This window comes from Chionomys nivalis, chromosome 5 (assembly GCF_950005125.1).
Source record: "Chionomys nivalis chromosome 5, mChiNiv1.1, whole genome shotgun sequence".
Classification (NCBI taxonomy): domain Eukaryota; kingdom Metazoa; phylum Chordata; class Mammalia; order Rodentia; family Cricetidae; genus Chionomys; species Chionomys nivalis.
Genome location: NC_080090.1, coordinates 56,229,169 through 56,256,852, shown reverse-complemented (window position 1 = coordinate 56,256,852; position 27,684 = coordinate 56,229,169). Strand labels below are relative to the sequence as shown.

Genomic DNA, 27,684 nt, shown 5'->3' with positions numbered 1-27,684 from the left:
CGCTTGAGCAATGACACACTGCAGTTGGATGCAGTTCACCCACATCTGGGAGCCACATGTCAGCGGCGGCTGTATAAAAGTCAGCCCCGACAGCTTAGGGTAACTTTATTTTATTTTATTTTTTTTGCCAAAAGTCGGGCGGCATGGACCTCACTCTTCTGTGGGTGCTTCTGCCTCTGGTAACCACAGCCTGGGGCCAGTACGGAGACTATGGGTACCCATACCAGCAGTACCACGACTATAGTGATGATGGCTGGGTGAATCTGAACCGGCAGGGCTTCAGCTACCAGTGCCCCCACGGCCAAGTGGTGGTAGCTGTGAGGAGCATCTTTAGCAAGAAGGAAGGCTCTGACCGACAATGGAACTATGCCTGCATGCCCACACCCCAAAGCCTTGGGGAGCCCACGGAGTGCTGGTGGGAGGAGATCAACAGAGCTGGCATGGAATGGTAAGGAGCAGCCGGTGCACTTGGGATGGGCGTCAGTGCTTGTCCTCCAGGGAGAAATTCGGTCCACGAGGGTTAGCATTGCTCTTTGCCTGGGCATAGCCTAAACACACTGTTGCATGCTCGCGTGGGCAGGGCTGTAACAACGTAGATGACGTTGTGAGGTGAAAATATGAGTGAGGTGTGTCCATGGAAGATGGACTCCTCTGTGGTTATACTCCTCAAAGGCCATCTCTGGGCTTAGTGTGGCCTGCGGGTCAGGCGTGTGACTGCAGAATATTTATCAAACTAAAAAAAAAAAAATTAAAAAAAAATTTGAAATTTCTTAAGGAGCTTATAGTAAGTGAGCATCGCTGACATGGGAATGATGTTTCCGTTTGGTAATGGTTTATTGTTTTCCAAAAACATTTACTCCAGAAGAGTCAAGAAAATAAACAGCTGGATCCTCAGCACATAAGAGACTTAAATATTGATTCAGAGCAAGTGATTGGGCAGAAGGGTCTGAGACATAGAAGCAAGGGGAGTAAAGTCAAACAGCTCTCTGCTGCTTTGTGGAAACAGAGCTGTGAAGTTTTCGTACTAAAATTTCTCTGTGTTTCTCTATACTTCTCCTCCTGTTCTCTCCCCTCCTCTCACAATTTAAAGTGGCCTCTATTGCCAGGATACAGTTTACCAAAGGGTTTTAGAGGTGCTCTCCTGCCATTTGCCCTTTATCCTAATCAAGGAGGATTAGGTCCTAAGCAATGGAGGAGAATTGGTCCCAGCTTGTGCCTCTCGTGTGACGGTCCCAGCCCTGGTATTTGATGAGAAACTGGTCTCAACAGCCAGCGTTGGCTAGACCAATCACTCACAGCTGTCTGAATACAGCCCTAATTTTAGGGCTTGGGGAGAGGGTGGAGACTGACCCTGAGAGAGTCAGGCTGAGGGAAGAGGTAGCCCGAAGGCTGCCATATATGCTGTCTGCCCAGCAAGACAACTGTGAGTCTGGCTCCTGCAAGGCACTGGTGGAGGGGAGGACTGGAAGGGGTCAATGTAAAACCTGAGTAGTGACAATACCACTACCCATCCTGAAGAAAAACGGCTCAGGTTAGTGAAGCAGCTGGACAGAAGGGGGCGTCTGTAAAAACAGTCTCATTTATTGAGAGCTTCGGCCACTCATCATACCAAACTTAACACAATTATCTCATTTAATGCTTAAAACGAGTCTATGAATCATGCTGTAGGTATCCAAACTCTGGTCGAGAGATGAGGTAGTTTTCCTCAGCTAGAAAGACAAGCCTTGGATCCAGGAAGTCTCGGCTTTAAAGAACACGCGTTGAGCCTGCTGCCTCCACCTCAAGTGGACTCTGTCAGCAGAGCCTGGGGCCCAGAAGCACAGGCAAGCTAGTTTGATCCCACCTGGGAGAAGGTGGGATCTCCAAGACCCCAGCAGAAGCCCAGCCCTGGTGAGGGAGGTGTCAGTTTGTTTTCAGCTCCTGAGGAGAGGACCTGCCAGCTCGAAGAGACAGCAATTACAGGGGCAGGTGCAGACCAAGGCCACCTGGACAGGCTTTGTTAGGCCATCCCCACATAGCCTCTCTGTCTCTGACAAACAGATTTAATGATCCAAAACCCCTTCAGACACAGAAATGCCTCAGAGACCAAGCTTGTCTTGAGGACAGATACCAGTGTCTCTTAGCAGCCCAGCTCATTGCTTGGCTTCAAGGGTGGAAATGACCTAGTTGCAAATGTCTGTCCAAGCCACCCACCCCAGGGGACCATCGTGTAAATTGATCCTCTTTCTAACCCGGTTGTTAGTGCTTAGTGAATATTGCTCAACCCCAAACAGAAGAGGCCTGCTCTAAGACAGGGCTGGAGTTTTGGTTCTGATGCTAATGACAAAAAGCAGTGTGACTTGAGCCCCTCAGGTGTCTCTCTGCTGCTTCCTTTGGAGGATGAACCCCCAGATAGGTTCCACCAAGCAGCTGTTCACTTCTGAGTGTGCTTGGCTTGTGCTCACAGTCCCTTGGTCTCTGTGTTCACCCAACTAAGGAGAAAAGCTAAATGCTGTCTAGTTTGAAACGTGGCCATTTGCGGTTGCTTTACCATGACCCTCCCAAACTATTTGAAGAGAGGCAAAGACAAACAAAAGAACTGGTTTTGTTTGTTTTGTGTTGTCTACGGGGGAACAGTGTGAAGCTGACAGTGTCTCTCCCCTCCTCTTCCTGTGTATTTTTGATGTTTGGACTCCTTTTCTCTTTCCACTCTCCGTTGTCTTCTTCTCCCCGTCTCCACCAATCACAGGGCTAGAAAGTCAGGACCCTGCAAAACAGCTTCCTCACCACATGTTCCAGATGCCCCAGAACTGGTACCAATTATGCCCCAGGCACTTTCTCCTAGACGATCATGACTTTATGATCAGACTCCAGTCTCAGTGAAAAATTTGGAAGGAAGGAAATTGCTCACAGGCTGGGGGAGCAATTACGTCTCGTCCCACCCCCATCCCCTGCTAGCTGCAGGCTGTTACTCTGTTCTGGGGAGGCAGTGTCAGTGAGTTTTCTGCAATTTGGCTGTCTTGTGTAAGTAAATTAGCTTTCAGGTTTATTTTAAGAGGGATAAACACAAACTTGACAAGACACAGGATCTGCTGAAAAGAACTTGCTAATGGGAATCCATCTTTACAGGACGCTGCTCTCAGAGTTGAGTGTGTCTACTTATGGTGTCTACGCAGAACGCTTCGAACAGGGCATTCCAAAGCAGGGTGTCTGTTTCTACCAGTGAAATTTCCAGGCGGCCTTACCTCGTCCTCTATGACTACGTTTACCTGGGGGTGGGGGTATCAGGGTGTTCTCAGGGGGTTCCTTTGACTTTGGATGGTGTATACTATAGGCCAAGTCTCATGTGGAGGAAGATGAAACTGGAAGCTGTAGTGAGCTTGAGTTGTCCAAGGGTGAAAGGTCCTCTGAGCTAGGATTCTCCACACCCTGCAGCTGTATTGTCCCTTAGGAATTTAACTCCTTCTGCAAGGGTGAGAGAAGTAAAAAGCATGATGCTTCTAGGAGAAGAAGGGAATTCAAAACTAAATCTGCATCGAAAACAAACATCTAGCGCTTTAACCTCTGGCAGTCAATAGCAACTTAGTGGCTATGGAATATGACGAAACTTATTTTGGGCACTTATTCCAGGTTTATGTGAAGTCTGTATGTGGAGGAAGAGTATTGTATTATAGTGTGTCATTTCTGCTCCCCGTGCTTCAGAGAATCTGCAGGGACATTTTAAAAGCATCTGTTTTATTAGAGCTGAATTTTCAACTTAATTAATCAATGACAATCCACATAAGTGAAAAGAGAAGGAAGGACAACTATTCCACAGGGCTATGTCAGCATCGGTGTAAGTCAGGAACTTTGGTTTCCACAATCTGCAGTGTGCTATGCTGCGCAGAGCCGAGCGATCATTCCAGCTCATGGTGCTCATGTGTTCAAATGCACAGCGCTCACTTCCATTAAACCAATGTCCTTCATCCTCTATACCCTCAGTATGTGCTTTCCTGAATATACTTACTGCTAGATCTGTATTTCCTTATTATTTCTTCCCCTCATTAAATATAAGTTTTGTAAACTTAGAAATTTTGTCTTTTTTACTTCTGTGTTCCCAGTACCTAGAATAATTCTATCACATAGCAGGCCCTCAATAAATACACACTGAAAGATCAAATCATTCTAGTTGGTGCTTGAGGCAGCCTGAATCCCAGATAGTACCTCCACTAACCTCAACGAAGATTTTCTCCGGGGCAAACTATTTTGCTTATGTCTTTGATTTCTTGCATTTCCAAATTTAAAAGGCAGTGTCCAGCATTTTGTTTTGGTTTTCTGTATCCACTAACATGCAGGGTGGACTTTTAAGGTTCCCAAGAATCTCTAAAGCATGTTTAGAGCATGGTTGACACAGACTGTTTTCACAAGATGAACTCATTATTAGATTTATATTCTTCTGTAATTTTGTTTCAGTAAACTAAAACATTTCACAGTAAACTCTTTGTTTCAAAGGCATAAGGACTAAGTGTCACATAATATCGTGGCTTGACTCTTAGGTCAATAAAATGACATTAATGGGAAAACTGATGAAATCATAGTAATTTCTAGAGTTTAGGGTTCGGTTAATATTATTTCTTAGTATTGAGAAACATGCTCGAGTTATGTGAGGTTATTCTTGGGAAGCTTGGTGAAGGACAGACGTGAATCTTATCTTTAATCCTAAGCTTATTTCAAAGTGAAAAGCTAAAAACTAAGAATTCAGGCTTGACTTGTTTGATGGGAAATTCAAAGTCAAACAGAATGTAACAGTATCCAAGAATCCCAAGACTAGAAGGGGTGTGAAGAGAATGTAGAACCATCTCCTTACACCACCTATTAGAAATGAAAGCTCAGAGTCAAGCAACTGAAAAGCCAATGACATCATCAGACTAAGCAAAAGTTGGATGACCAATGCTCTAATTTGCGTGGTGTTGGAGCTTACAGCCTTTACCATTTGTGCATTTGTTTGCCCATTTAGTGGTTGTTATTATAAACTTTGCTAGACTGTGGGAATATGAAGATTAGTAACATAAATCTGTGTCCTTGAATTACTCACAGTCCAGTCTTGTTTGGTCTCCACAACAGTATTGGGAACGCTCAGTGGAAACTGAGACTCACTGAGACAAATCACACACAGCTGGTAAGGTACAAAGCAGAGGTGGCAGGACACGTGGCTTTTGGAGCGTGTAATTCAGTTAGACTCTAGGAATAGTAAATGCGCAGCTTTAAGCATCTTGAATACTCATCACAGTGTAATAGCTATTGAGGGGGCATTAGACCAACAGGTTAAGAAGTATTCTAATAACTGAAGATCATGAACCCCACAGCTAATTCCATTTGCTGTTCTTGCATAGAAACTTTCAGGATATAAGAACATCTCATGAAATAACGTGGATCTCTTCAGAGGCCCTTTGAGTAGTCCCTTCTGACTGCTTTTCTATAATGGATCTTTCCATCTGACAGGTTATTTATGCTTCATACCCAGTAGACAGTCTAGCAGGCCTTAAACATGGAGTCAGGAAGCAGAACTCATATCCAGGAACAGCAGGAAGAGCAGACTACATACAGCTGGGCATCATTTACAAAGACCACGGCCCCATCATTGATGATGAGGGATATGGTATTTGCCTTCAAAAAGCATTGCTACACTTGGAGGCAGTTGGATGAAGATGATTTTAAATGAAACGTGTGATGGTTGCATCAATACATCACAAGGAAAGAAAACATCCATCTCAATTACAAGTGTGACATTGACTAGGGAACGGAGGCTGGAACTGCCTTACTCTCTGGTATCCACTCTCTGAGGCTGTGCATGTCTCCTTGAGGGGGTACAGCTCTAACCATTTCCCAAGGAGGCCCCAAGGATTATAGGTTAATAATAGTTTTAAGCAGCCTTATCCTCCATCTAAGTTTTTTAATAATTTATTTTATTTTTATTTTTTGTATGCATTGATTGGTGTTTCACAGGCATGTATGGAGTTACAGATAGTAATAAGTCATCATGTGGGTGCTGGGAATTGAACCCAGGTCCTCTGGAAGAACAGCCAGTGCTCTTAATCACCGAGACATCTCTCCAGCCTCCTAGGTTTTTATCTGTACCCATTACCTTATCATTATTTTACCATGTCATGACCTTGCCACCCTGTCCAGTTTCCCATTTCTCTGCTCTTCCATCCTTGGTCCAACTCTGCTTCTTGTTTGCACTGTCTTCACCATCAGAGCATCTGCCCATCAGTACCAGTGCTCTACGAAGGAGAGCAGACTGTGTACAGAGCAAACTTTTAATGAACACTTTTTGAAAGATTTAATGGATGCTCTAAAGTTCTGTGGACTGTGTTTTAAACGGCAAGTGATAACCAAAGTACTATTCCAGAAAAAAACAAAACTAAAATCTAAAGCTTGGTTCTGTGTTATAATTATCCACATTGAGGAATAGAAAGAGATTTGGGAAAGTGAGAAGGCTGCATCACAGGGTCCTTACAATGCAGGGAGCTGGCCACTGGTGTCTACTGCTCTTAGTCCATCCCGACCATGGGGCTGGAGATGGTTAACAGTCCATAAAATACATGTGTATTGATGAAGAGGGGCAAGACCGACATGACTGGACTATCCAATTTAAAAGTATTTTGAGCAGCGCTGATCAACATGGCCTCTCCTTCTATATCCAAATTAATCCCATTTCCAATGCACTGAGATACTGGGCTTTCTACGCTTTTGAACAGGGCTAGCAGAGACCAAAGGAGAAACAAAAACTCCAGAGAGAACTTAAAAAACAGCAAAGAAAAGCTGCCCTCCCACCTCCCACCTCTGACCATCCCAGACTGGATAATAACAGAAAGTCTGGCTGAGGTACTGACAGAAACAGAAGGACAATAACTGCTGTGTTGGCTTGTTTTGTACGTCCTTGGAAGGAGCATGCCTGAAAGTGTTGGTATAAAGCAAGCTCAAGCTATAGATCCTTCTCTACTTAGTTACTAGCTTGACCTCACTCATTCAGGTACATTTCACTGAGTCCTCACTGTGATGGAGATGATGTTCAATACAATAGAGCATGTTCAGGTTAAGTGGAAAAGAGACTCCCCACCTACAGATTCCGTGATTTCTGTTTTACCATTGCAGACATAAGGGAAAATATTTTGTCTTTGCTACTAAGGTGATGGTCTTGAGATAAATCATTTCCAGAAAGGCCATTTTCCTACAAACACGTCTGTAAATGTCGGTTACAGAAAGAGTAATAACCTCACAGCTTCCCTTCCAGAAAATTCCCAGTCTCAGGCAGAGCACAACTGATATTGCTCTTGTTTTTGAAGCTGAAATTGATTCTCAAAGGGATCATGAAAAAGAATGAGAGGATGGTCTCTGAAGTAGGATAGCAGACCCTCGTGTGCCAGGGGAGCATTTCCTTGGAGTTTGCTGAGGACTTAGGGTCAATGTCACAACTCAGCAGGAAAGCTGAGCCTCGGAGCTGATACTGTATTCTGCAGACCATTCAAAAGCAACAAGCCTGTGCAGAGAAGGGCACCAGAGCCTTGCCATACCATTGTACCGCTGTTTCTTTTTCTTGCTTGAGGTGGAATATGTCGAACAATACAAAACCTTCCAGCTCCCTCTCTCAGCCTTGTCAGTTGCCTTCACCTCTTCTCGCCTGCCTTGTCCCCAGGCCTGCAATTCTGCAGCTGTGCCCAGTGTTGACATAAGCTTTGTTTTATAAGTCACCATTGGAAAGGTGACTGAGAGTATAAGCAGTGTATGAGAGAATTACATAAAATGATACCCATTTTGCACCTTCATCCCCCAACAAGGCTATTCCTGAAACAGAAGATAGAAACAAACAAATGAACCATTGCTCCAATTTCCATAGAAACTACTTACAGAGAGTTTCAGAGCCTTTCAAAGACTCAAATGATAACCCCTCAGGAGTTAAGTCTATCCCTGATATCAGGGAGATAGCTGGTCAAACATTTACTGGACAAACCTCAGGCATTATGAGGGTTACAAAATAAAAATTAAATGACCTTTTCCCAGAGGACTGTATAGAGTGGCCAAGACATCCAATCTCAGTGAGCTCCATCCCAGGGGCACAACAACTCAGAGAATGTGTGTGATGCTTCGTGGACACTCTACAAGGGAGCAGCTCTCACAAAGTAGACTCCAACTCACCGTGTAGATTATACCAAAGCAGAACAGTAAGTAATTTACAAAGCATTCAAACTCCAGCATCCTCGGAATTCCTTGTGCATTGTCTTATTTGGTTTTCAGAGAAGTACAAGTATACGCTATGATTATGCCCATTTTACAGAGGGAAAATCTAGGTCATTAGACGGCTTGACAACTGATCCGCATGGCTCAGCTAACAATGGAGCACCAGTCCAGAAGCAGAGCCTATGGTTCTCTCTGCCATGCCCATCTTCACATTGTGAGTACATACCCTGACCAAGGTCCAGTTCTGGAAGGAACAATTCCACACCATCAAACTCACAACAGGTCTGCACTCCAAAACTATGAAGACCTTTTAGTGAAGTTGGGTAGGAGCACCATTGTTTGGCTACCTTTCTCCAAATGTTCTGGGGGCTAGAAGCATGTAGGGTTCAATTGCTCTTCACAGGGAAGCTTTATCTGAGGTGGCCCACTTCTCACAAGGTCATGGGCTGGCTGTCAGCAGAGAGACAGAGGCGAATTTTTAAAACCTACCACTGTGGGAACTTTTCCTTGTAGGGATCTGAGTACACAAAACACAGTGGTGGATAAAACCACACCTCAGATGGGGAGTAAAAGGTTCTGTTTTGGAGGAAGGTGGTTGCTTAATGATGACAAAACAGGAAATCACATAGAGTGCCAGTGTGCTCTGTCTTCTCTCTTTGCAGACCTTAGGCTTTGACCATGACTCTTAGAGCTTATATTGGTTTCCTCGTACCCATATACCTATACTGATAAGAAACTGAGATGGCTACAGCCACCTAGAAGACCACAATGTTGCTCTTCCATCACACTATGACAACAGTAATCCATGGCACATGTAGAAGGCCATAGTGACTACACTCTTGAGGTATAAAGGGCTACATAATCAAAAGCCATCTGTCTCAACTTACATATTGGGTTTCATTATTGATCTCATAGAGGTGAGTTCTCTACCCTGAATTTCTTGCCATTCCTGAGAAACATGGTTGAGCAAACATCCCACCTACCTATCAATTTCTTTCTCATCACAGTGTACACTGGTTAAAATGGAGCAGTAATAAATTGTTGAATGGATAAAAGTGTATGTTTGAATATACATGTGCATAAATGTACACATAAATGATAAATGAATGAAAAGGACAGATGTATGAGTTAATTTCCAGCCATGAGAAAAAACATGTCACTTAGATGCCCCGGTGTTACAGTTCAAAGTCTCCCTCAGTAGTCATCATAGGGAACTCATTACCCCCTTTCCATATTTTCTAGAAACTTAGTTTTGTTTGGAAAACAAGGTTAATCTGACAGCCTTTGTACTATGTACCATCGGCTGCTGTCTCCTGTTTCACATGAGAAGGGATAGATTGATGGTCCAGGTGCCTAGAAAATTGAAGGACATGGAAGTAGCTGAAGACCTGATTTGGAGGGGCTTGTACTATGATTTGAATATGTTCACTAAAGTTCTTATATTGTAAGCTTGATCCTTGAATTCATGTGCAGATGATGTTTGAATGTATGTCCTTTGAAAGGTAATAGAAAACAGGTAAGGACCCCATGATGAAATTAGTTGCTCTATAAGCAGGGAAAGAAAGACCCAAACTGGCACATTGCTCTATTGTGACCTGTGATGCCCTTCACCATGTTCTGGTGCATTAAGTAGGTCTTCACCACATGCCAGCACCAGACTCTAGGACTTCCCCAACTCAGAACTGTGCACTAAACCAACCACTACTCTTTTTCTGGCAATCAGTTAGAATAACAAAAAACAGCATGTGGAAATTTACAAGAAGCTACAAAAGCTTTCCCTTCATAAGGCGAGGAAGCTCTGCAGCCAGGAGGAAAAGGTAATATCATCCCAGCAGAAAGTGTGTGATTAGGGGAAAGGATGGGAAGACGTGCTGGAGATGGACTGAAGGGGGAAGAAACCTTACTGTTCTTCACTAAGGGAGATGCCTTAAAGATGAGAGGGTTTGGTACCAAGACCAGCCCTATAGGCAGAAGAAGGTAAAACTTCCCTCTAGCGAAGGACCAGAGTGGAGGGCTAACTGTACTGGAGGAATCAGGACTGATAGGGCAGGAAAGAGTCCCTTGGAGACAGTTTGAACTCGGTATGTGGATTTTCTGTGGGGATTTTTTTTTCCATATCTCTGGCACCTCTGTAGGTTCTAGAGGGGGGAGTTCAGAGACCCACTTATAAGGTGGTGGAAAGATTTCTGGATATACAAGGAGAATGCTAACTATGATCCCAGACTTCCCATTAGGTTCCCCTATCTATACTTTGGTGCTGTGCTGAGAGACAGTGAAATAAATGTTTATTTGGAGCTCAACAATTCATCTTAGTTTTGTGTCAGTTTTCTAGTTTAAATTCAAGTAAAACGGCTTATAGCATCCTGATTTGTAAAATTCATAAATATCTTTTCATTTAACTGTATATTTATGGAGAGTCATCAGGCGCCAAGTATCCCAAACTTCCTTCCACTGAAAGTTGCTGAGTCATTTGAGCTTTAATGATGAGCATGTAGTTTCTACTCTACAACATCTGTCCTTTGCATCAAACAGAACAACTTGTAGGGATGTGGATCAGGGAGAGAGTGTGTCACTGTGTCAGGAGGGACTGAGGAAGGGGTCTGCATCTATCATTCCCCTGATGTTCTCTTCTCTTCAGGTACCAGACTTGTTCCAACAACGGACTGGTGGCTGGATTCCAGAGCCGATACTTCGAGTCAGTGCTGGACCGGGAATGGCAATTTTACTGCTGTCGTTACAGCAAGAGATGTCCATATTCCTGCTGGTGAGTCTGGGAGCTAAATCTCATCCCTCATAGCTCCTGGGGGTGGTGGGTGCCTATGATGATCTGGTCCTTCAAATAAGTCCAAGGTGTCACAAACCAGCTTGATAAGAAGCAGCTAGACTATAGAAGAGAATGAATGGCAGAGGAATACTCTCATACTGGAAAGGGTTATCCAACCCAACGTTATCTTACCCCTCTTTTACCGTAAGAAAGAAAGAACAATGCAGGAAGGCAGTGACTGGCCAATCGCCCAGCAGCTGAAGGCTGCCGACTCCTGCCCTTGCCTCTTCCTTCTGCCATGATAACTTCACCACACATTCAGGTCTGTTTGGGACCCATACTCCTGCAGCACCTCCAGGAGTAATCAAGTCTCTCATGGAGCACAGTCTGATAGAGAGTTGGAGACAGAAAGCAAAACAGCAATAGCAGCAACAACAAGGTGATGCTGGTGTTTCCTGAGTCACCTGGCAGCCACAGCCTGTGATGTCCTATGTCCTTCTCTCTTCCTGAACTGAAGCCAGGTGCTTCCTGACCTTGCCTTCCAATTGTCTAGGAGAGCACATGTACATGTGCTTACCCCACTAACTCACACCCGGTGTTAACAACAGAACTCAGCCCAAATTCTTGGTCCACAAACAATCCAGGCATTTAAACCTTCAACATTTGAAGCTCGGCAAGTAATTTGTCTCTCTGTAGTCGGATGCTTGGGAGGGCAGCCTTGAGGGGTCTGTTTGCTCTCTGCAATTGCAGTGCTACTTCACAGTACCCCAGATGTGCACGATGTCTCTAGAGACATACCCACAACCCCTCCACCCCCCCCCCCCCAAAAAAAAACTTAGCACTTTTCCTCTTACTGTAATGACAGTGAACTTAGGGCTCAAAGTCAGCCAGTGTCTGGAGCAGCATGATGGAGCAGAGACCTCTAGCTCCACCAAACTGCCTCAGCAGGCAAACTGGTGTGCCAAGGGCTGCTGACTCAGCAGGGGCAGATCCTGAGTTGAAGACTAAAAACCTGCATGCTGTACTGGGCCCCAGGAGGGCTGGTAAAGGAAGGGGAATCCTTAGCTGCAGCCTCCATGCTGCCGTTCACTGCAGTGTCTGCTGCACGCCCCACTGAAACTGCCCTGTCTTTGGAAAGTTATGTTCGCTTCTCTGGAAACCTCAGGGCACCACTGACAGTGATGAAATGGTGGTGATGTTTGTTTACTGTGTTTCCATAAAAGCTGATGAAAATGACAGTGTGCTGGAAGGCAAGCATACTTACCCTATTTATGCAAAAGTGTGTGAAGAATGTCCGGAGTCTTCAGACTCCCCAAGGACACCCATGAGCATGCTTCTCAGAACCCCTGAAATGCAAGTTAAAGTTCAAAGCCCCGAAAGATCTTTGAGGTTGTGATGAGTCCTCACACTGTAATCACTTGTTAGCCAAGGGGCAATCCAGGTTCCAGTCTTCAAAGAGGATTTGGGTTCTAAAGCAGAGAGGGAGACTAGGGATGAACAGATCCCCCCTTCCTATCTGCCAAGAGAATGGCTCTTCCGACACTGCAGTGAGCATCCTTTGTAGCGAGGCATTCCAAGCCCGTCAAAAGGAGAATAATGTATCTAAATAAGCAAGTGAAAAGAGTCATCAGCCTAGTGATGGATTTACCACAATCACAAAATTTTTATTTTCCAAAGAAATACATCCTAGATGGTGTCAGTGTTTGACCCAGAGGAGTGTTTACAGTGTGTAGTTAAGAGGGTAGGCATCCTCAGGCAGTTGAGGCTCAGATGTAGGTGTACAACATAATGTTACAATCTATTTACTTATGAATGCTTCTTTCCACCTAGACTTTGAGAACCTGGTATAAGAAAAAACCTTGATATTTGTATCCAGTGTCTGTCTAGCTGAGTGCTTTGATCTTAGTCTCTCTCTCTCTCTCTTCCTCCCTTGTGTTTATGTGTGTGTGTGTGTGCACGGGGGGAGTGGGAGAGAGAGAGAGAGAGAGAGAGAGAGAGAGAGAGAGAGAGAGAGAGAGGAGAGAAGAGAGATTGAACCTTGGACAGAAGTTTATTGCTTTCTTGCCATCCTGGGGCTCCAGCATTCTAGTCAAGTGTTCCAGGTCTGTACCACATTCCCAGTCATAAGCGGTTTCTTAATATCTGTCAGCTGGGGGTGCAGTTAAGTGATTCTGGGGGACGTGCGGAGGAAGGTAATTTTTTTTCCAGAAAATAGGTTGTTGTTGTTTTTAACTTAAGTAGACTTTTTTATTCTCCATCCCCACCCTCTCACTTCTGCCTTATAAGCTCTGTACTCATGGAGATCTTTGTGCTGATGCATGCAAAGGCATTTAAAAAGAACTTTTATTTCTGTGTGTATATGTGTGTTCGTTTGCATGTGGATGAACATGTGTTCAGATGCAGGTGCACATGATTTTGGATGCTAAATAACTACCTGGAATATAGCTCGTAACAAGGCATCATTTTGTTTTCTTTGAGAGTCTCTCCCTGGGACTTGGGTCTTACAGTGTTTAGTCTAGACTGGCTGACCAATGGGCCTCAGCTATCCTATCTTGGATTCCCCAGTGCTGGGATCACTAGTGTGAGCCACTGTGCTCAGATTTTGACATGGGTGCTGGAGATGAAATGCAGGTCTCCATGCTTATGCAGGAAGCCCTTTACTCAACCTCTCTCCCCAGATCCCACATCCTTCTAGTGACATCAGGCACACCCCAGACTCTCACATTTGATCAATTATTTTATAGTGAGAGGGTTCTATGAGATCACAGGAGCCTGTCATTGTTTACTGACTGTGATCACACAAAGCTGACCTGTTTTAAAGTAGTGTTCAATCCACATTCCCAACTGCAGGAGGGGCCATCTAAGGGACCTTTCAGGGGCAGACACTATGCAGAAACATCTTGCAAGGCCTAGTGTGCCTTGCAGAAACCAGAAAACGTGAAAGGAGTTGGATGTGCAGAGGAGCAGGGGTTGCATTGAGTTGTTCTTCCCCAGGAAGAGGAAGAGTGATCTGGGACAGCCACAGTTCCACTGCAGTGAGAGCTTGAGGTCTCTGCCAGGATGAGTGAGAGAACCTGCAGGGGCTGTAGCCAGACAGTCATGGCTGCTGCCTGGGGTCCTGGACAAACAGAACAAGAGGGAATGGGCTTAGGGCCCAAGGCTTTCAGCCATCAAGATAAATGCCTGGCGCTCCCTGGCCTTAGAAAGCCTGACTGACCACAGAGGTTGAGAATGGACGAAGAGATGGCTGGGACAAAGGCGAAAGCCCCGTCTTCTCAGGCCTTCTGTATTGTGTGTCAACACTTTGACACTGATGCTTGAAGCTTCTCCTGTTCACTTGGGTGCCAAGGCCTGATAAAGATCAATCCTTTTGTGCCAAGTTCTGCTATTGATCTAATGATGCCCCAGACTGCAGTTGTCATCTGGGTTGCTTCCCCATAAATATTACATGCCCTGTCTCTCTTTAGACAACTCCCCCTTAGATGTAGCTCGTCACTTATGATACTAAGAATGTAATGATTATAAAAATATGCATAGGAACAGAGAGCCTTGATAGTTAACAATGATCAAAATGAGATGAGCAACTTTCCTTGAACTGACATAAACATTCAGGTTTCATAAAATTTATCCCTAAGCCCCGGTCTTCAGTGATCTTGTACTCTGCATTTCCAACCCCCAACTCCTCATTTTCCCTCACCGCACGCCAGGTCCAGATGTATCACCATTGGTCAGAATGACAGGGTAAGGAGAACGACATCACAAGTCGGTTCAGAAGCAGACTCCACAAATGAGGGCTTCAGTGTGATTAACTCTACCTCAGACAGCATAGCGTCAGAGCTGAGAGTTCATCTGGTGGCCTATGGAAGTGGTGCATTTTCCAGGGAGACCTCAGAGAAGGGGCAGGATGAGCATGCGCCAAACACCATAGAAGACAGCGTATGACTCACTGTTCGAAGGGTGTCTAGACACTTCAGCGGGATCTTTAAATTGCCTGAGTCATGCTGCTATATTATACCTTTCTAAATTCAATGAAATCCCAAGGTCATAAATTCTCACTTCTCCAGCATCTCAGCACACTGCCTGGCCCTTAATATAAAAGCTGTCAAAAGAATACCTACATCCTGCAAGCCCCTCAGAGCAGTCGGCACACTGAGACTGACACTGGCAGGGTGGCTTTTTAATAGTTGATAAAAAAAAAAAAGACACATTTCTTGTGGTCATTATTCTGCTTGATCCTCTTAATAGCCCCACATAGTGAATTGACAACAACTCTACCACCCCACAGCAAAATGCTGGTAATCTCTGCTTTGTAAACTTCTCTTACAACACTTTAATAGACCTGAATTAAATAGCAGAATGAGATACATGAAGGGATAGACCATTCCTCCTACTTTGTCTTGTTTTTATTGTTATTTGTTTTAAAGATTTATTTTAATTTAAGTGTGTGTGTGCTCATACTTGTGCACACAAATATCCAGGCACCCATGAAATCCAGAAGACCATTAGATTCCTTAGATCTGGAGTTATAGGAGGTTGTAAATCATCCCATATGGGCTCTTGGAATTGAACTGTGGTCCTCTTCAGGAACAGTGGGAGTTCTTAAACATTGAGATAATCTCTCCAGTCTCTGGGTCCGTGTTTGATGCAAACTCTATGTCTCCCTGGCTGGTCTGGAACTTACTTTGTAGATCACGATTTCCTCAAATGTTCAGCAAACGTTTCCTGCCTTAATGTTCTGGGAGTGCTGGGATTACGGGCGTGCTCCACTATATCTAGCCTCTCCTCTACTCCGAACGCTCTCTGCAGCATGCATCTGAAGCTTGTCAAGAGAATGTCTGGCTTCTCTGCACTTCCAAACGTTTAGAGACTCAGAAATATTCTAGGCTAGAAAAAAACAAATCATCACCAACTCCCAGATGCCTGTGGGATTATTTGTTTGCTGGGAACCAAGGTACTGTTCTGATTTCATCCTGAGAAGAGTCTCCTTGGATATTGCAGCATCACTGAAACCTGGCAAGAAAGTGCATTCTTGTTAGATGCAGACATGCCATTACTAATCGGTTCCCACTGGACTACTTGAATATATAAATGTAGTGCATATTTATTTAGATGAGAGAATCCAAATTCGTAGCCCAGTGGTCTGCAAACAACAAACACATGTCACCAAAGGAGCCACAAGCCTCCAGAGACCCTCTGCGCTCATCCCCTGCCCTCAAGCAGCTCCAGCTGCTGCAGGTCACAACCCAATCAGTCTGCCAACTGGGTGGGGACCATGCATCCTGGGAATGGAGGGTTTCGAATTGAGCAACGATTTTTCTCTCTAAATGTTTCTTGTTTGGATCTAAGGCTGCTTAGTAGGCTTGTTGGATGATCTATTTGGACCACCGTCACCTGTTTAAGTGACCTTCACATCACTTTTCAGCCTGGCTTGCCATGGCAGTCAGACTGAGCCTTCTCCACCACTGCCCCCACCCCTCCTTGTGTCCAGGTCATAAGGCAGAGAGCAGCTTTGCTGAATTCCTGGACATCTTTAGCCCACAACAAGATTCGGTCAAGGAGAGCATTTGTCTCCCCCCTTTCACTGTGAATGATCCAGTCAAAGAGAACATTTAACTCACAGCCTGTTGTTCAGATATTAACGCCAGGCGAGGTTTGTTGGCAAGACCATTCTTGTGATGTGGTGTTCAGGAATGACCTTTTAGGCCCTCCATCTAGGAGTCTGTCATCCCACCCTGCTTGAGTGGTCTCCTGTAGCACCTTTCCCAGAGGCCTGGTGAAGGGGAAGTTTCCACACTGAATCTCCTGAGCAAGCTAGGAGCTATAATTGCAGAGATGGAGCTACCCACATCTTAAGAAAACTAGCCGGAAAGCTACATTTGAAACAAGTGCACACTGAGTTTGAAGGTTCCTCTACTCCGCTAACAACCAGCTCCTCACACTGCACACACTCCGTCTGGCAGACACAGCTCCTCTGAGCTTGAGCAAAACCTTTTGTCCCTTTCATCAGCCGTAGTGGCTGCACAGTTACTGACCCCTGTTTATGATGTTGATGTCTGTTTGCGGCCTGCATATCGGAGATACGTCCCTTGTGTTCAGACTTCAAAAAACAGAAATTTCAGGGATGTGGCTGATTGTCTAGGAGTCGGTTCACCCAAGCTGTGAGCTACTTAGAACAAAGCAAACCTCTCAATTACAGATAAGCCCACTTCCATCCACAGGATTCTAGAAACCACTTTCCTTTCTTCATTCATTTAACCAGTCAGCTACTGAAGGTGCATGGGTATAAAATGACTTCAATTCATAGAGTTAGGATAAGCTCCTAACAGTGAATGATTCTATTGCTCCATCTATTGATATCTTCCCTGTGCTCGTGGAGAAACTGAGGTACAGAGCTGTCATTTTCTTCAAAGGAGTGAGCCTGATTCAAAGAGGTTTCGCTAACCTCCAGATCCCTTGTTATTTGTATATTTGTATAGTGCTCAGCTACCTGCCTCTCAACACAGGAAGAAAGTAAGAGCCCAGATCAAGCAGTAGGCAAAGCTACAATCGACAGCTAATGGTGGGGGGAAGGGCTTGGCTAGTGGAAGGGAGAAGTTGGAGGTGAAGCTGTCCTTACTGATGTGCGGGCCAGAGTAGCCAGGAGATAATATGGCTGATGACAGTCAACAGTAATCAAAACAAATGTTGACTGCTGACCAGCCCTTGAAGCACCAGCTGGAGGCTCACTTCCAAAACAGCAATTTGAAAAAAGTTCAGGGACTTTCCTCTTCTAATTTAAGTCCCAGCCATCCCGGGAACTATGCTTCTTCTGTGTGGTGATACATATCTGAACTGTTTGAAATATAAACCCCCAAATGCCACAGAGGATAGGCATGAACACTGGATGTTTGTCACAGCCCAAGTCCCCAGAATTCAGTCTGTCTACACCAAGAAGGGCACTTATGTGACTGCGGAAAACATGGACTCTTCACGTTGTGTCTTTTAATTTTTTATTGTTTTTACACATATGACCATTTGGGTTTTTATCATTCTGTCTTTGCAAGAATAGTTCAAACAAGTCACGATGCAGCATGAATTAAAAACATTAGGGCACTAACAAAGTCATCTACCCTGGAGTATCCTCCTTCCTTATTGTTGCCTGGGAAGGCCTTATACAAGCAGCTTGATCATGAATAGACTGGGGTGTTTAGGAATGTCCCCAGTGACTTCCTGTCAGAAACTAGTATCTTCTTTGATCTAAGTATGAAAGGTAAGCCAATCTTGACACATCAAGACTGTACTTGTTGAGTGTCTCCTCTATCCCCTTGAAAACTAGCTCATAAAAGATGTGTATGGTGCCATGTACCAGTGATGCTTTAAAGAGATCTCTCTGCCAGTCACCCTGTGATGTGGTTAGATGTGGTTAATTGAGTTCGTTTGCACCTGTTGACAATTTCAGTGCTTCAACTATCACGGATGAGAAAGTCCTGTGTCAATCTTCCTTCAGTTCAAACTAACTTTTGGCTGCTCATAATTAAGGCATTATTTAATTTCTCTCCATCTTGCTCATCCCTATCTGACACAAGAAGTGCTACAAAGCTCAAGATACCATGTTCTCCAAGCTTTGGAACAAAAAGTGAGCAATAACTATTTACTGAAAGTGGTAGGGGAAATGAACAGACACACATGTGGATACACACATGCACACACACATGCATATACCTACACTTAGTGATTTTTTTAACTGAAAGAGAATATGGTCCCATATATTGCTCAAGAGTACTTTTAAAATAAGCTTATTTCTTTAATATATTGTCCTCCCCTTTATCTTACCAAGCCTCAGGTTTCATTGGTTATTTTATCTGGGCTAGAAATGTGAGAGAATCCTCTCTTTGAGGGACTTTGCCAAAAAGCTGTCTGAAACTACATAGTAATTCATAAGAAAGCTGAAACCACACTGAATTCTCTCCTACCCTTAAGGAAGCCAAGACCATGTCCAGTAAAACATGATCATCCTGTTTCCTTTGTCCTCTTTTAACTTTCTGAAAAGTGTGAGCACTTTGTCTCAGTTCTAGCTCTGTAAGTTTAAAGAAGAACTACTAGTAGGGTTTTTATTCATTAGGACATTGTGTGTGTATGTGTGATGCCATTCAGAAATAAATGAGCATATAGCTATTGAACTAAAAATATGGAATGCTAGGCTGAATTGAAACAGAAATTCTTGCTATCGGCCGTATCTGCAATGACGGGGTCCTTTTCTACTTCCACATTTTTGGTTCCCAGCCTTCTTTACCATTCTCTTAATCCAAGGTTCTGGAAGAAGGTGTGAACTCAGTCTTCTGATTTTATGATGAAAACAAAACAAAACACAACTGAAAATCAAAGCTAAACCTAACTGGAACCAAGATGGAAACATACCAGGGACACACCCCTCACCCTCCCCGGGAAGTTCCAGACATTTGGAGGACAGCCAACTCTGCTGCCATAGAGAGGCTTCCTAGAAAAACCTGCCCACCTGAACAGAAGACCCCACCTGGTCTCTATAAAGTGAATAATGAATCCCCACCGGAAAAAAACATTACGGAACTATTTGCCCCTCTGGAACCTAATACTCATTGGTGTTTATTTTAAATGCAAGCTTTTCTTCCCCACTTTATCCCAAATGTTTTAACTATCCAAGTGATCTGAGGTCAATGGAAACAAGAGCCAACCAGTTTGGGTAATTGGGCAGAGCCTAATGCAATATTGCTAGAGTAGAAATAAAAATGCTTGGTAACTAAGTTTTATGCGTCGTGTCTAAATGCTGCTTTTTAAAGTTCTAGAATATGTTCTATGAAATACAGAAAACACTCTCAAAATCCTGCTTTATTCTGCCTGTTCTTAACAGCCCCCTCTGTCTCTGGGCAAGCTGTCCTATACCTGTCCCCGAATCCTCAGACCACAAGCCAGTGGACTCCAAATGAGGCCTTATTAGGTTCTTTGATAAAGCACTTAGCTAGATTTCTGTTGTTGTTAGACAAAAGAAGTGTTGTTTCAGGGTTTCTTTATAAGCATAAAAGAGATTTAAATTTTTCCCTTCATAAAATATCAAGTAAAAATACATGCAACCGCTCCGGGTGAGGCTTGGTATGTAAGGAGGTCTAGTGATAATGTCTTCAAAGAAGGCAAAGCATAGAAGAGAGTGAGCCGTTCAGGCCAGGGAATGACTAAGAAGAACCCAAAGAGAGAGTTTAGATTTCTAAGTCCCACTTCCCCTGGGCTGACCTTGGTCTTGCTGTACCTAAGTACTCCTTGTAGACCTTCCCATCAACCCTTCTGATTTGTAAACAGGGATCTTGTGAAAATCCTTACAGTCTTGAGAGAAAGGCCATTAACCACAGAAAGGGAGCTCATCCTATCTTCAATACTCAATAGCCTGACAAACCCAAATCAAGTGGGATTACTGACACTCACAAACGAGCTGCTTCCTGAGCAGCCCTGGGGATACAGACAGAATTCAGAAGTGCTAGTGCGTGTGTGTAATCTTGGCCCCTGAGAGGTAAAGGCAGAAGCGTGAAAAGTTGAAAGCTATCTTTGCTACAGGGTGAGCTCAAGGTCTGGTAGCCTATATGAGACCTGTCTCAGAAAAGACATGCAGTTTTTGTTTTCGTTTTTGTTTTTGATTTTTCTTTATGAGAACCAGAGGAGTCTAAATCTGTTCCAGGATTGATTCGATCTTTGAGACTAAAACAGGAAGAGTAAGAAAAGGGAGTGGAGGCGCCAATGCTGGTGGTGGAGGAGAATAGTATTTAATGATTCCCTACCTGCCTTATGTAATTATATTACACACACTTTCACTAGCTGCAGTGAAAATGAACAAGAGAACTCTCATTTTAATAGACGAGGAAACCAATTAAATTACTCTCCAAAAGCCATTTATTTATTCAGAAAATATTTGCCAAGAAGCAGGAACTATATGAGCTGCCAGAGAAACAATGGCCTCGGATAGAGCTGTATCTTTGCAAAGCTCACATTTTAGCCAGCTATTTTAAACATGATTACTGTTATTAGTCATGAGAAGAAATGTGTGTTGGCCAGGCAGTGGTGGCACATGCCTTTAATCCCAGCACTCGGGAGGCAGAGGCAGAGGTAAGTGGATCTCTGTGAGTTCGAGGCTAGCCTGGGCTACAAGAGCTAGTTCCAGGACAGGCTCCAAGGCTACAGAGAAACCTTGTTTCAAAAAAAAAAAAAAAAAAAAAAAGAAATGTGTGTTAAACTGTCACATAGTATCTGTACAGAGTAAGTGCATATATACACTTGAATAAAGTTTTCACATACAGACTCTATTGCAGGCAATGCACCATGTGACCTGATACTTTCTGTTCTGTCGCATTCTCTTTGAAGCTAGTATATCAGTTATTTTTCTCATTGCTGTGGCAAAAGCTACTTAAGGAAGGAAAGGCTTATTCTTTTTGCCAGGGTACAGTCCATCATGGCGGAGAAGTCATAGCAGCTGGAGGTGGAGGCAGCTCCAGATTGTATCCAGTCAGGAAGCAAAGAGGGATTAATACTGATGAATTGCTTCCATTATTTTATTTAGTTTAAGAGCCCAGCCCATGGGATGGCACCATCTACATTTAAGGTTCATCTTCCTACTCAGTTAATCCAATCTAGAAAATTCCCTTACAGACAAGCCCAGAGATTTGTCTCCACAGTGGCTCTAGACCCTTTCAGGTTGACAATCAATAGAAAGCATTTAGAGAGCTAACCATAATCAGTTCAACTGATTTTATGATCTAATAATGAGTCAGGCACGATCCAATGTGAAACAGGCTGACTTGAACAGAATGGAAATACTTCAGCATGCCTTCAGAGACTGGGAGCCTGCGAGTGTTCCAGTTAGAGCTGCTGCTACCGCATGTGCTGAGTGCACAGGACAACGGTTAGGGAAAGGCAGATGAGAAATGGAAGAAGATGCCTATCATTTGGGCTTGGCGGAAACAATCTAACTCCAGTTCCGGTTGCCCAAGATCTTCCCCCTCTCCTTCACGTGAGCCCTCCGTTTGCTCCAACCCTTTGTTCTCTCCACACAGGCTGACAACAGAATACCCAAGCCACTATGGGGAAGAAATGGACATGATTTCCTATAACTATGACTACTACATCCGGGGAGCAACAACCACTTTCTCTGCGGTGGAAAGGTGAGGAGGGTCACCCCTTTTCCAGCAGGCTCAGAGCTAGAGATGCCAGGATCCTGACTGTGGATATTTTTACTCGCTGAGCTCCATACTCTAGTTTCCTACTTAGTCAAGGATTAACTGTGGGTTTGGTTAGGTAGAAGGAGCCAGTGAGAAGTCCTCAGGATCTGCCTCGCAAGGCAGAGTGACCTTTCCAAGGAGGACAGATACCAGCCTACTCCACAGCAGAGTCCAGAACTTGATGGACATTGGCATCCCTTGATGGTCTGAGCAATGCCTATACTGGGCTTCAGAAAGTGTTTGGCACAACAAGAACAGGTTAGAACAGTTGAAAGCGTTGGGCCCTTTCTAGTCCTGTGCCTCGCTGTGTGCTCCCCACTTAGAATTATAGGAAGGGAGAGAGAAAAGAAGAGGAGGGGATTGGCAAGGAAGAACACACAAAATTCATTCTCTTGCTATGCTCAGTCTGTTAGAGCAAAACACCTGAGACTGGACCATTTATAAAAACCAGAAATCCATTCCTCACAGTCCCAGAGGCTGGGGAATATGAGATCAAAGAAGAAACAGAGATATGGTAAGGACTGCTCTTTGCTTCAAAGATGGGACCTTTCACTGTGTCCCCATACAGCAGATGGACAAGACAGTTGCACTGAACCTATTTAGGAAAGCACTAATACCAGTTACAAGGGAAGCATCTTTTTGACATAACCAGCCCCCACAACCCTTACCTCTTAGTACTACTTAGAACTATGACTACATTGGACACTTGTTTACAGCACACAGATGTTGTGGCAGACATTAATATGTGGACTATGTGATCTAACTAATCACATCCAGAAATGAAAAAGGAGTAACTCATTCCATGATGAAGTGGGAATCTTTCTAGAATGAAAAGAAGATTTGAGTAACTCAAGAAAAGCAGCACCGACCTACATTCCCAGCCCACTCCCACTTCTCCCATGATTCTTTTGTGGTCCTCTCTCAAATACACCCAAACCATAAGAAAACAAAATTCAAAATTCCTGTAGACATGATCTTCATGTAGACCTTGTGGTTAGTTCTCCATTATCATGAAAAAGTATAGAGAAATTCAAACCTTAAGGGCTGATGTGACTACTTTTAATCAGGTGATAATGATGTCACACAAAAATGAATTCCAGAAAGATCACCCACGCGGGTTTTGCAAACCTAATAGAGCTGACAGCAAAATCTCATTAGCTAACAGACTATGAGCAATTTGAGTGCCATTTATCTTTTGTGTCTATGCTTTCAAATGCAGTTACATCTCAATTAACTGCTGTTAACTTATTTAATGTGGATTATAACTTTTAAAAATACAAAATAGCTTTGGAAAAGCACATTGTATGTCACAGGCTCCACAAACAAATATTCTTGTTTCCCCACAGGAGAAAACCTCAGTTCTCATATGTAACTTGTTTTTGTTAGAGATAGGATTTTAACTTATTTAGTTATCCATTTCCTAACATCTACAGTTTCAAAAAGGAATAGGGCTTAGGATAAACTCACCCTACTGAGGAGAAACAATTGAGTGGTGTGCTGCATAGCAACTATATTTAAATACAGACCCAAGAACTCAAAGAACGCGGAAATCTAATGTCATTGAACAGCAAAATGTCTGCCAAAGTTCAGAAGATAGTACCAGTGTCCAGTGCTCCTAAAGATTCCCCAGGTTAAAGAGGAAACTGGTTCTGAGTTTTCTGGTTAATAATATAGCAGGAAATGAAAACAGCAAAGAACGAATATCACCCAAAATTGGTGTGAAGTATTTTTCGGCAGTTGAAATGGCCAGTTCTTGCAGGCTTGGAAATGATTAGTCACATAAATTGTATAGACTCACTGAAGACTGAGATATGGTGTGTCTGGATTGTTTTAAAATGAATCTCTCCTCCTGCCAGATTTTTAAAAAAAGAAAGAAAGAAAGAAAGAAAGGAAGGAAGGAAGGAAGGAAGGAAGGAAGGAAGGAAGGAAGGAAGGAAGGAAGGGCGAGCATGGAGCATGCCCGTGTAATTTTGTTGCAGTTACTAACATTCAGTGGCTTGAAGGTCCACAGTTTTCGTTTCTTCCTTTCTGTTCAGGATGGTATGCTCGCCCCCACCTCCACTGGACAAATACCTTCAAATTCCCTTCCTTGTGCAGCTCATGGAAGTCTCCTCCTGGAATAGTTTCTACCCTGGACAGAGACGATTCTTTGTTGGGGGTGTCTGTCCTGCGAGTCTCTAGGTGTTAGGCCAACCCACTGTCACACCTTAAACTCTTTGAAGCCATGACAAATATACCATGGTAGCCCCTGAACCCCTAGTTGAAAGGTACTGTTTGGAAGGGAAAGCAGAACCTGTCTGGACCCCTTGATTCTTTTAGGACAAAGTCTAAATTTCTCCCAGTATCTGTTAACTGCCTCTTAAAAGAATAAGACAAATGCCGGGCCACAAGATCTTCCTTATCTTCTTCCTGCATAGATACGCACGTCTTAGCTGTGATAATTAAATTCGCTTAGAAAACACACACAGGAGCCGGGCGGTGGTGGCGCACGCCTTTAATCCCAGCACTTGGGAGGCAGAGGCAGGTGAGTCTCTGTGAGTTCAAGACCAGCCTGGTCTACAAGAGCTAGTTCCAGGACAGGTTCCAAAACCACAGAGAAACCATGTCTTGAAAAAAAAAAAAAAGAAAGAAAAAAAAAAAGAAAACACACACAGCACCAGCTCTTTAATCATCTAAAGCAAGCCGTATCCCCTGTGGATGATTTTACGAAAACAAATATCAATGCATACAGCTCATTCCCCTAGGTCCTCAAAAATGTGTGCTGGAGAACAACACTATCCCCAATGCTCTGCACAGACAAAACTGGAAAAAGCTGGAAAAACAGACTCAGAATTAGGAAGCCAACCTTGGGCTATTCGCTTACCACGCCCATCCCCCCGCCCAGAATAGCATGGTCATCCCCACACACTTCTCATTCAGAAGCTGGATGCAGGTACTACCTTGTGTAAAGTTTGGGAGACACCAAATGAATTAGACACCTGGAGGATGGAAAGGGGAGGAGGAAAAAGGACAGTGTTTGGAAGAAATGGCTTGGTTGGCTACGGAGCAAGAAGTTTTACACTTTATAGGGATTATGCAAAGCGCACGACAGCTGTGTCCTCTGGTGGCATTACAGTCACCTGTCAAGGGAAGCAGAGTGGTATAGGAGAAAGAGCAAGATTTGAGGCCAGCACACTTGAAACCTGATATCATCACCTACCACTTGTAATCCTTTAAAGCAATCTTAGTTCACTGAGCCTGTTTCTTCACAAAACAATGAGTCACGGTGGGGATTATTGAAGGAACACGTAGTGGTAGAGCATCTGATGCAGGGCTGGGCACATTGGAAGCACAAGGGGCTTCACAACGACAAGGGTGCCTGCCATGGCTAAATAGTATGAGACCGCGGGAGTGCTCTGCAGCGTAGATAGTCCCTTCAAGTGGCTGAAAAAAGAATATGGTCCTAAGCTCAGCAAACACATGTACCCACACCCTGTTTTTCAAAACTGAGCGGTTCTACACCATCTCAGATCCATCCCATCCCTTAAACAGGCCATTCCATTTCCAACAGGGGAGAAGAGCAGCCTTTCTCTTTCCCACTGGAAGGTGTCTCGAGTTGTCGCCACTCACTTTACACGCGCCTTCAAAGGGGAAACACAATGCACCTCCTGTAGCCCATGTCATGGAGACTACTGACTCAGTAGAAAGGAAGGGTTGGCGGGACAATAGAAGGCCTTTTAGGAGGAAGTTTTTTCTTGCAATGAAATGGAGACGGTGCTAATAAATGCTTTTACTCTGAGCCATGAACTTGTAAATCCTGGAGGCACCTTGGAGGTTCAGCCATGAATAAGAGCCATGAATAAGAGCCTCCCTATGGCCTATAGCCAGTAAGGGGCCAACTAACCTTCAGACCCATTGGTTGGCTGGAGTTGTTATATTGCAAAATCTTCTAAGAACAAGGTGAGGCGCCCCTGCAGCTCTGAGATCCTGCCCGCAGCGACTCTTTCCGCTCTCACTGACCTTCGTCTGGTTCTCATCCCACAGGGATCGCCAGTGGAAGTTCATAATGTGCCGGATGACTGACTACGACTGCGAATTCGCAAGTGTTTAGATTTGCCGCCTACAGAGGCCCGGGTGAAGGGCGAGGGGCCGGGCGTCCTGAGGGGTTCCTGTTCCGCAGGCTAATATCGGTTAGAACATCTGCAGTTCTTTCTTTCGCTCTCTTCCCTGAGATGGGAGCTACGGTGTCAGCTGCCTGGGACTTTCTCACCACGATTATACATATGAACAAACCCACAATTCAGTCTGGTTTCTCACTTTCAACACTTTCCATAACAACCCTCTCCAGTTGCTGCTGATGGCTTCCTTGCATACCTCATATACAGCGCCTGCGTTCTTGCTGCCTGCCGCCCAGAGCACCTGCCAACGCCTTGTTGCTGTTCTGAGCATCAAATTCAGCTTAGAGAGCTTGGAGGGAGGGAGAGAGAAGGGAGAAGTTGAGATAAAGATTCTCTACAGTTAAGTCCATTTGAGTGACACCTAGAGACCTCACCTGGGTGGAGAAGTACTCTCTGTCTTAAGGGAACTACCCACTCCCTCCTTCTGTGGGGGTTACACGTACATAGAAATCCAAGAGAAGATCCATATGCTCCAGGAGAGAGAGGACTTGGAGGTGAAAGGGGGAGGTGGGAGGGTTTGAGGACCGAGCTGAGGCGTCAGGCTGAAAGAACTTCTTCCATTCAAAGACATATGTCAACACACCCAAAAATGGAAATGAACGTGAGGGCCAGGAGAACCTGTGAGAGTCAGTCTCAAGATAGAAACAGCGGAAGATGAGAGAACGGGAGTCCGATTAGGAACGTGGGGAGACAAGAGTGACCAGGAGAAAAGGGATCTTGGGTCATCAGAAGCTTGGGACATGCCCAGTATTCTTAGGAAGGCTGGCGCATCCCCACGAACCACAGGAGATGGCACCTATCTGGACTGGTCCTGAAGGATCCACCCCCCTTTCCCATGTAGCTTGGAAGTGAATTCTGTGGGGATGACACTGTCTTTCTCTCTCTGGTGACATCTCTTTCCTTAGCCACTTGTACCTTCTTTCTCACAATAAAAAAATAAATAAAAGTATCAATATTCACTATCAATATCAAAGGTCATTTTGTGTCCTCTCCCCTCCCCTTTCGGTCATTCATTAGCTCATTCTGAAAATACAGCCTCACGTTGTGGTTTGGGACAAGGCTCGAAGAACATAATGATGGCCATGATGTGATGTGGTTGGAGGAATCAGATAATTAAGACACCAGGTGCCAAGCGCTCATGTCACATGAGGATTGGACAAAGGATGGGACCACGTTTCTCTGACTCTGAATCTAGCTACTTTCCCCTTGATGTCTTCCAGTTGTCCATACCCCACTATGTCACACAATACTGTAGCCATAAGAAGCTCGTATTCCCTTAGCCTACACCACTTGCTTATTCTTTTCTTACCTCTGCTACCCTTCCCTCAACCTCTCTCCGAGTAGGCTC

The 27,684-nt window shown here is 44.3% G+C and overlaps 1 protein-coding gene across 1 annotated transcript; it reads left to right on the top strand.

The window, feature by feature from the left end:
• Window positions 1-27,295, top strand: Dpt (dermatopontin). The gene is made up of 4 exons (XM_057770226.1): window positions 1-448; window positions 10,838-10,963; window positions 22,015-22,122; window positions 26,203-27,295. Exons 1-4 carry the CDS (start codon window positions 144-146, stop codon window positions 26,267-26,269), a joined length of 606 nt encoding a protein of 201 aa, XP_057626209.1. The 5' UTR covers window positions 1-143; the 3' UTR covers window positions 26,270-27,295.
• The last annotated feature ends 389 nt before the right edge of the window (window positions 27,296-27,684 follow it).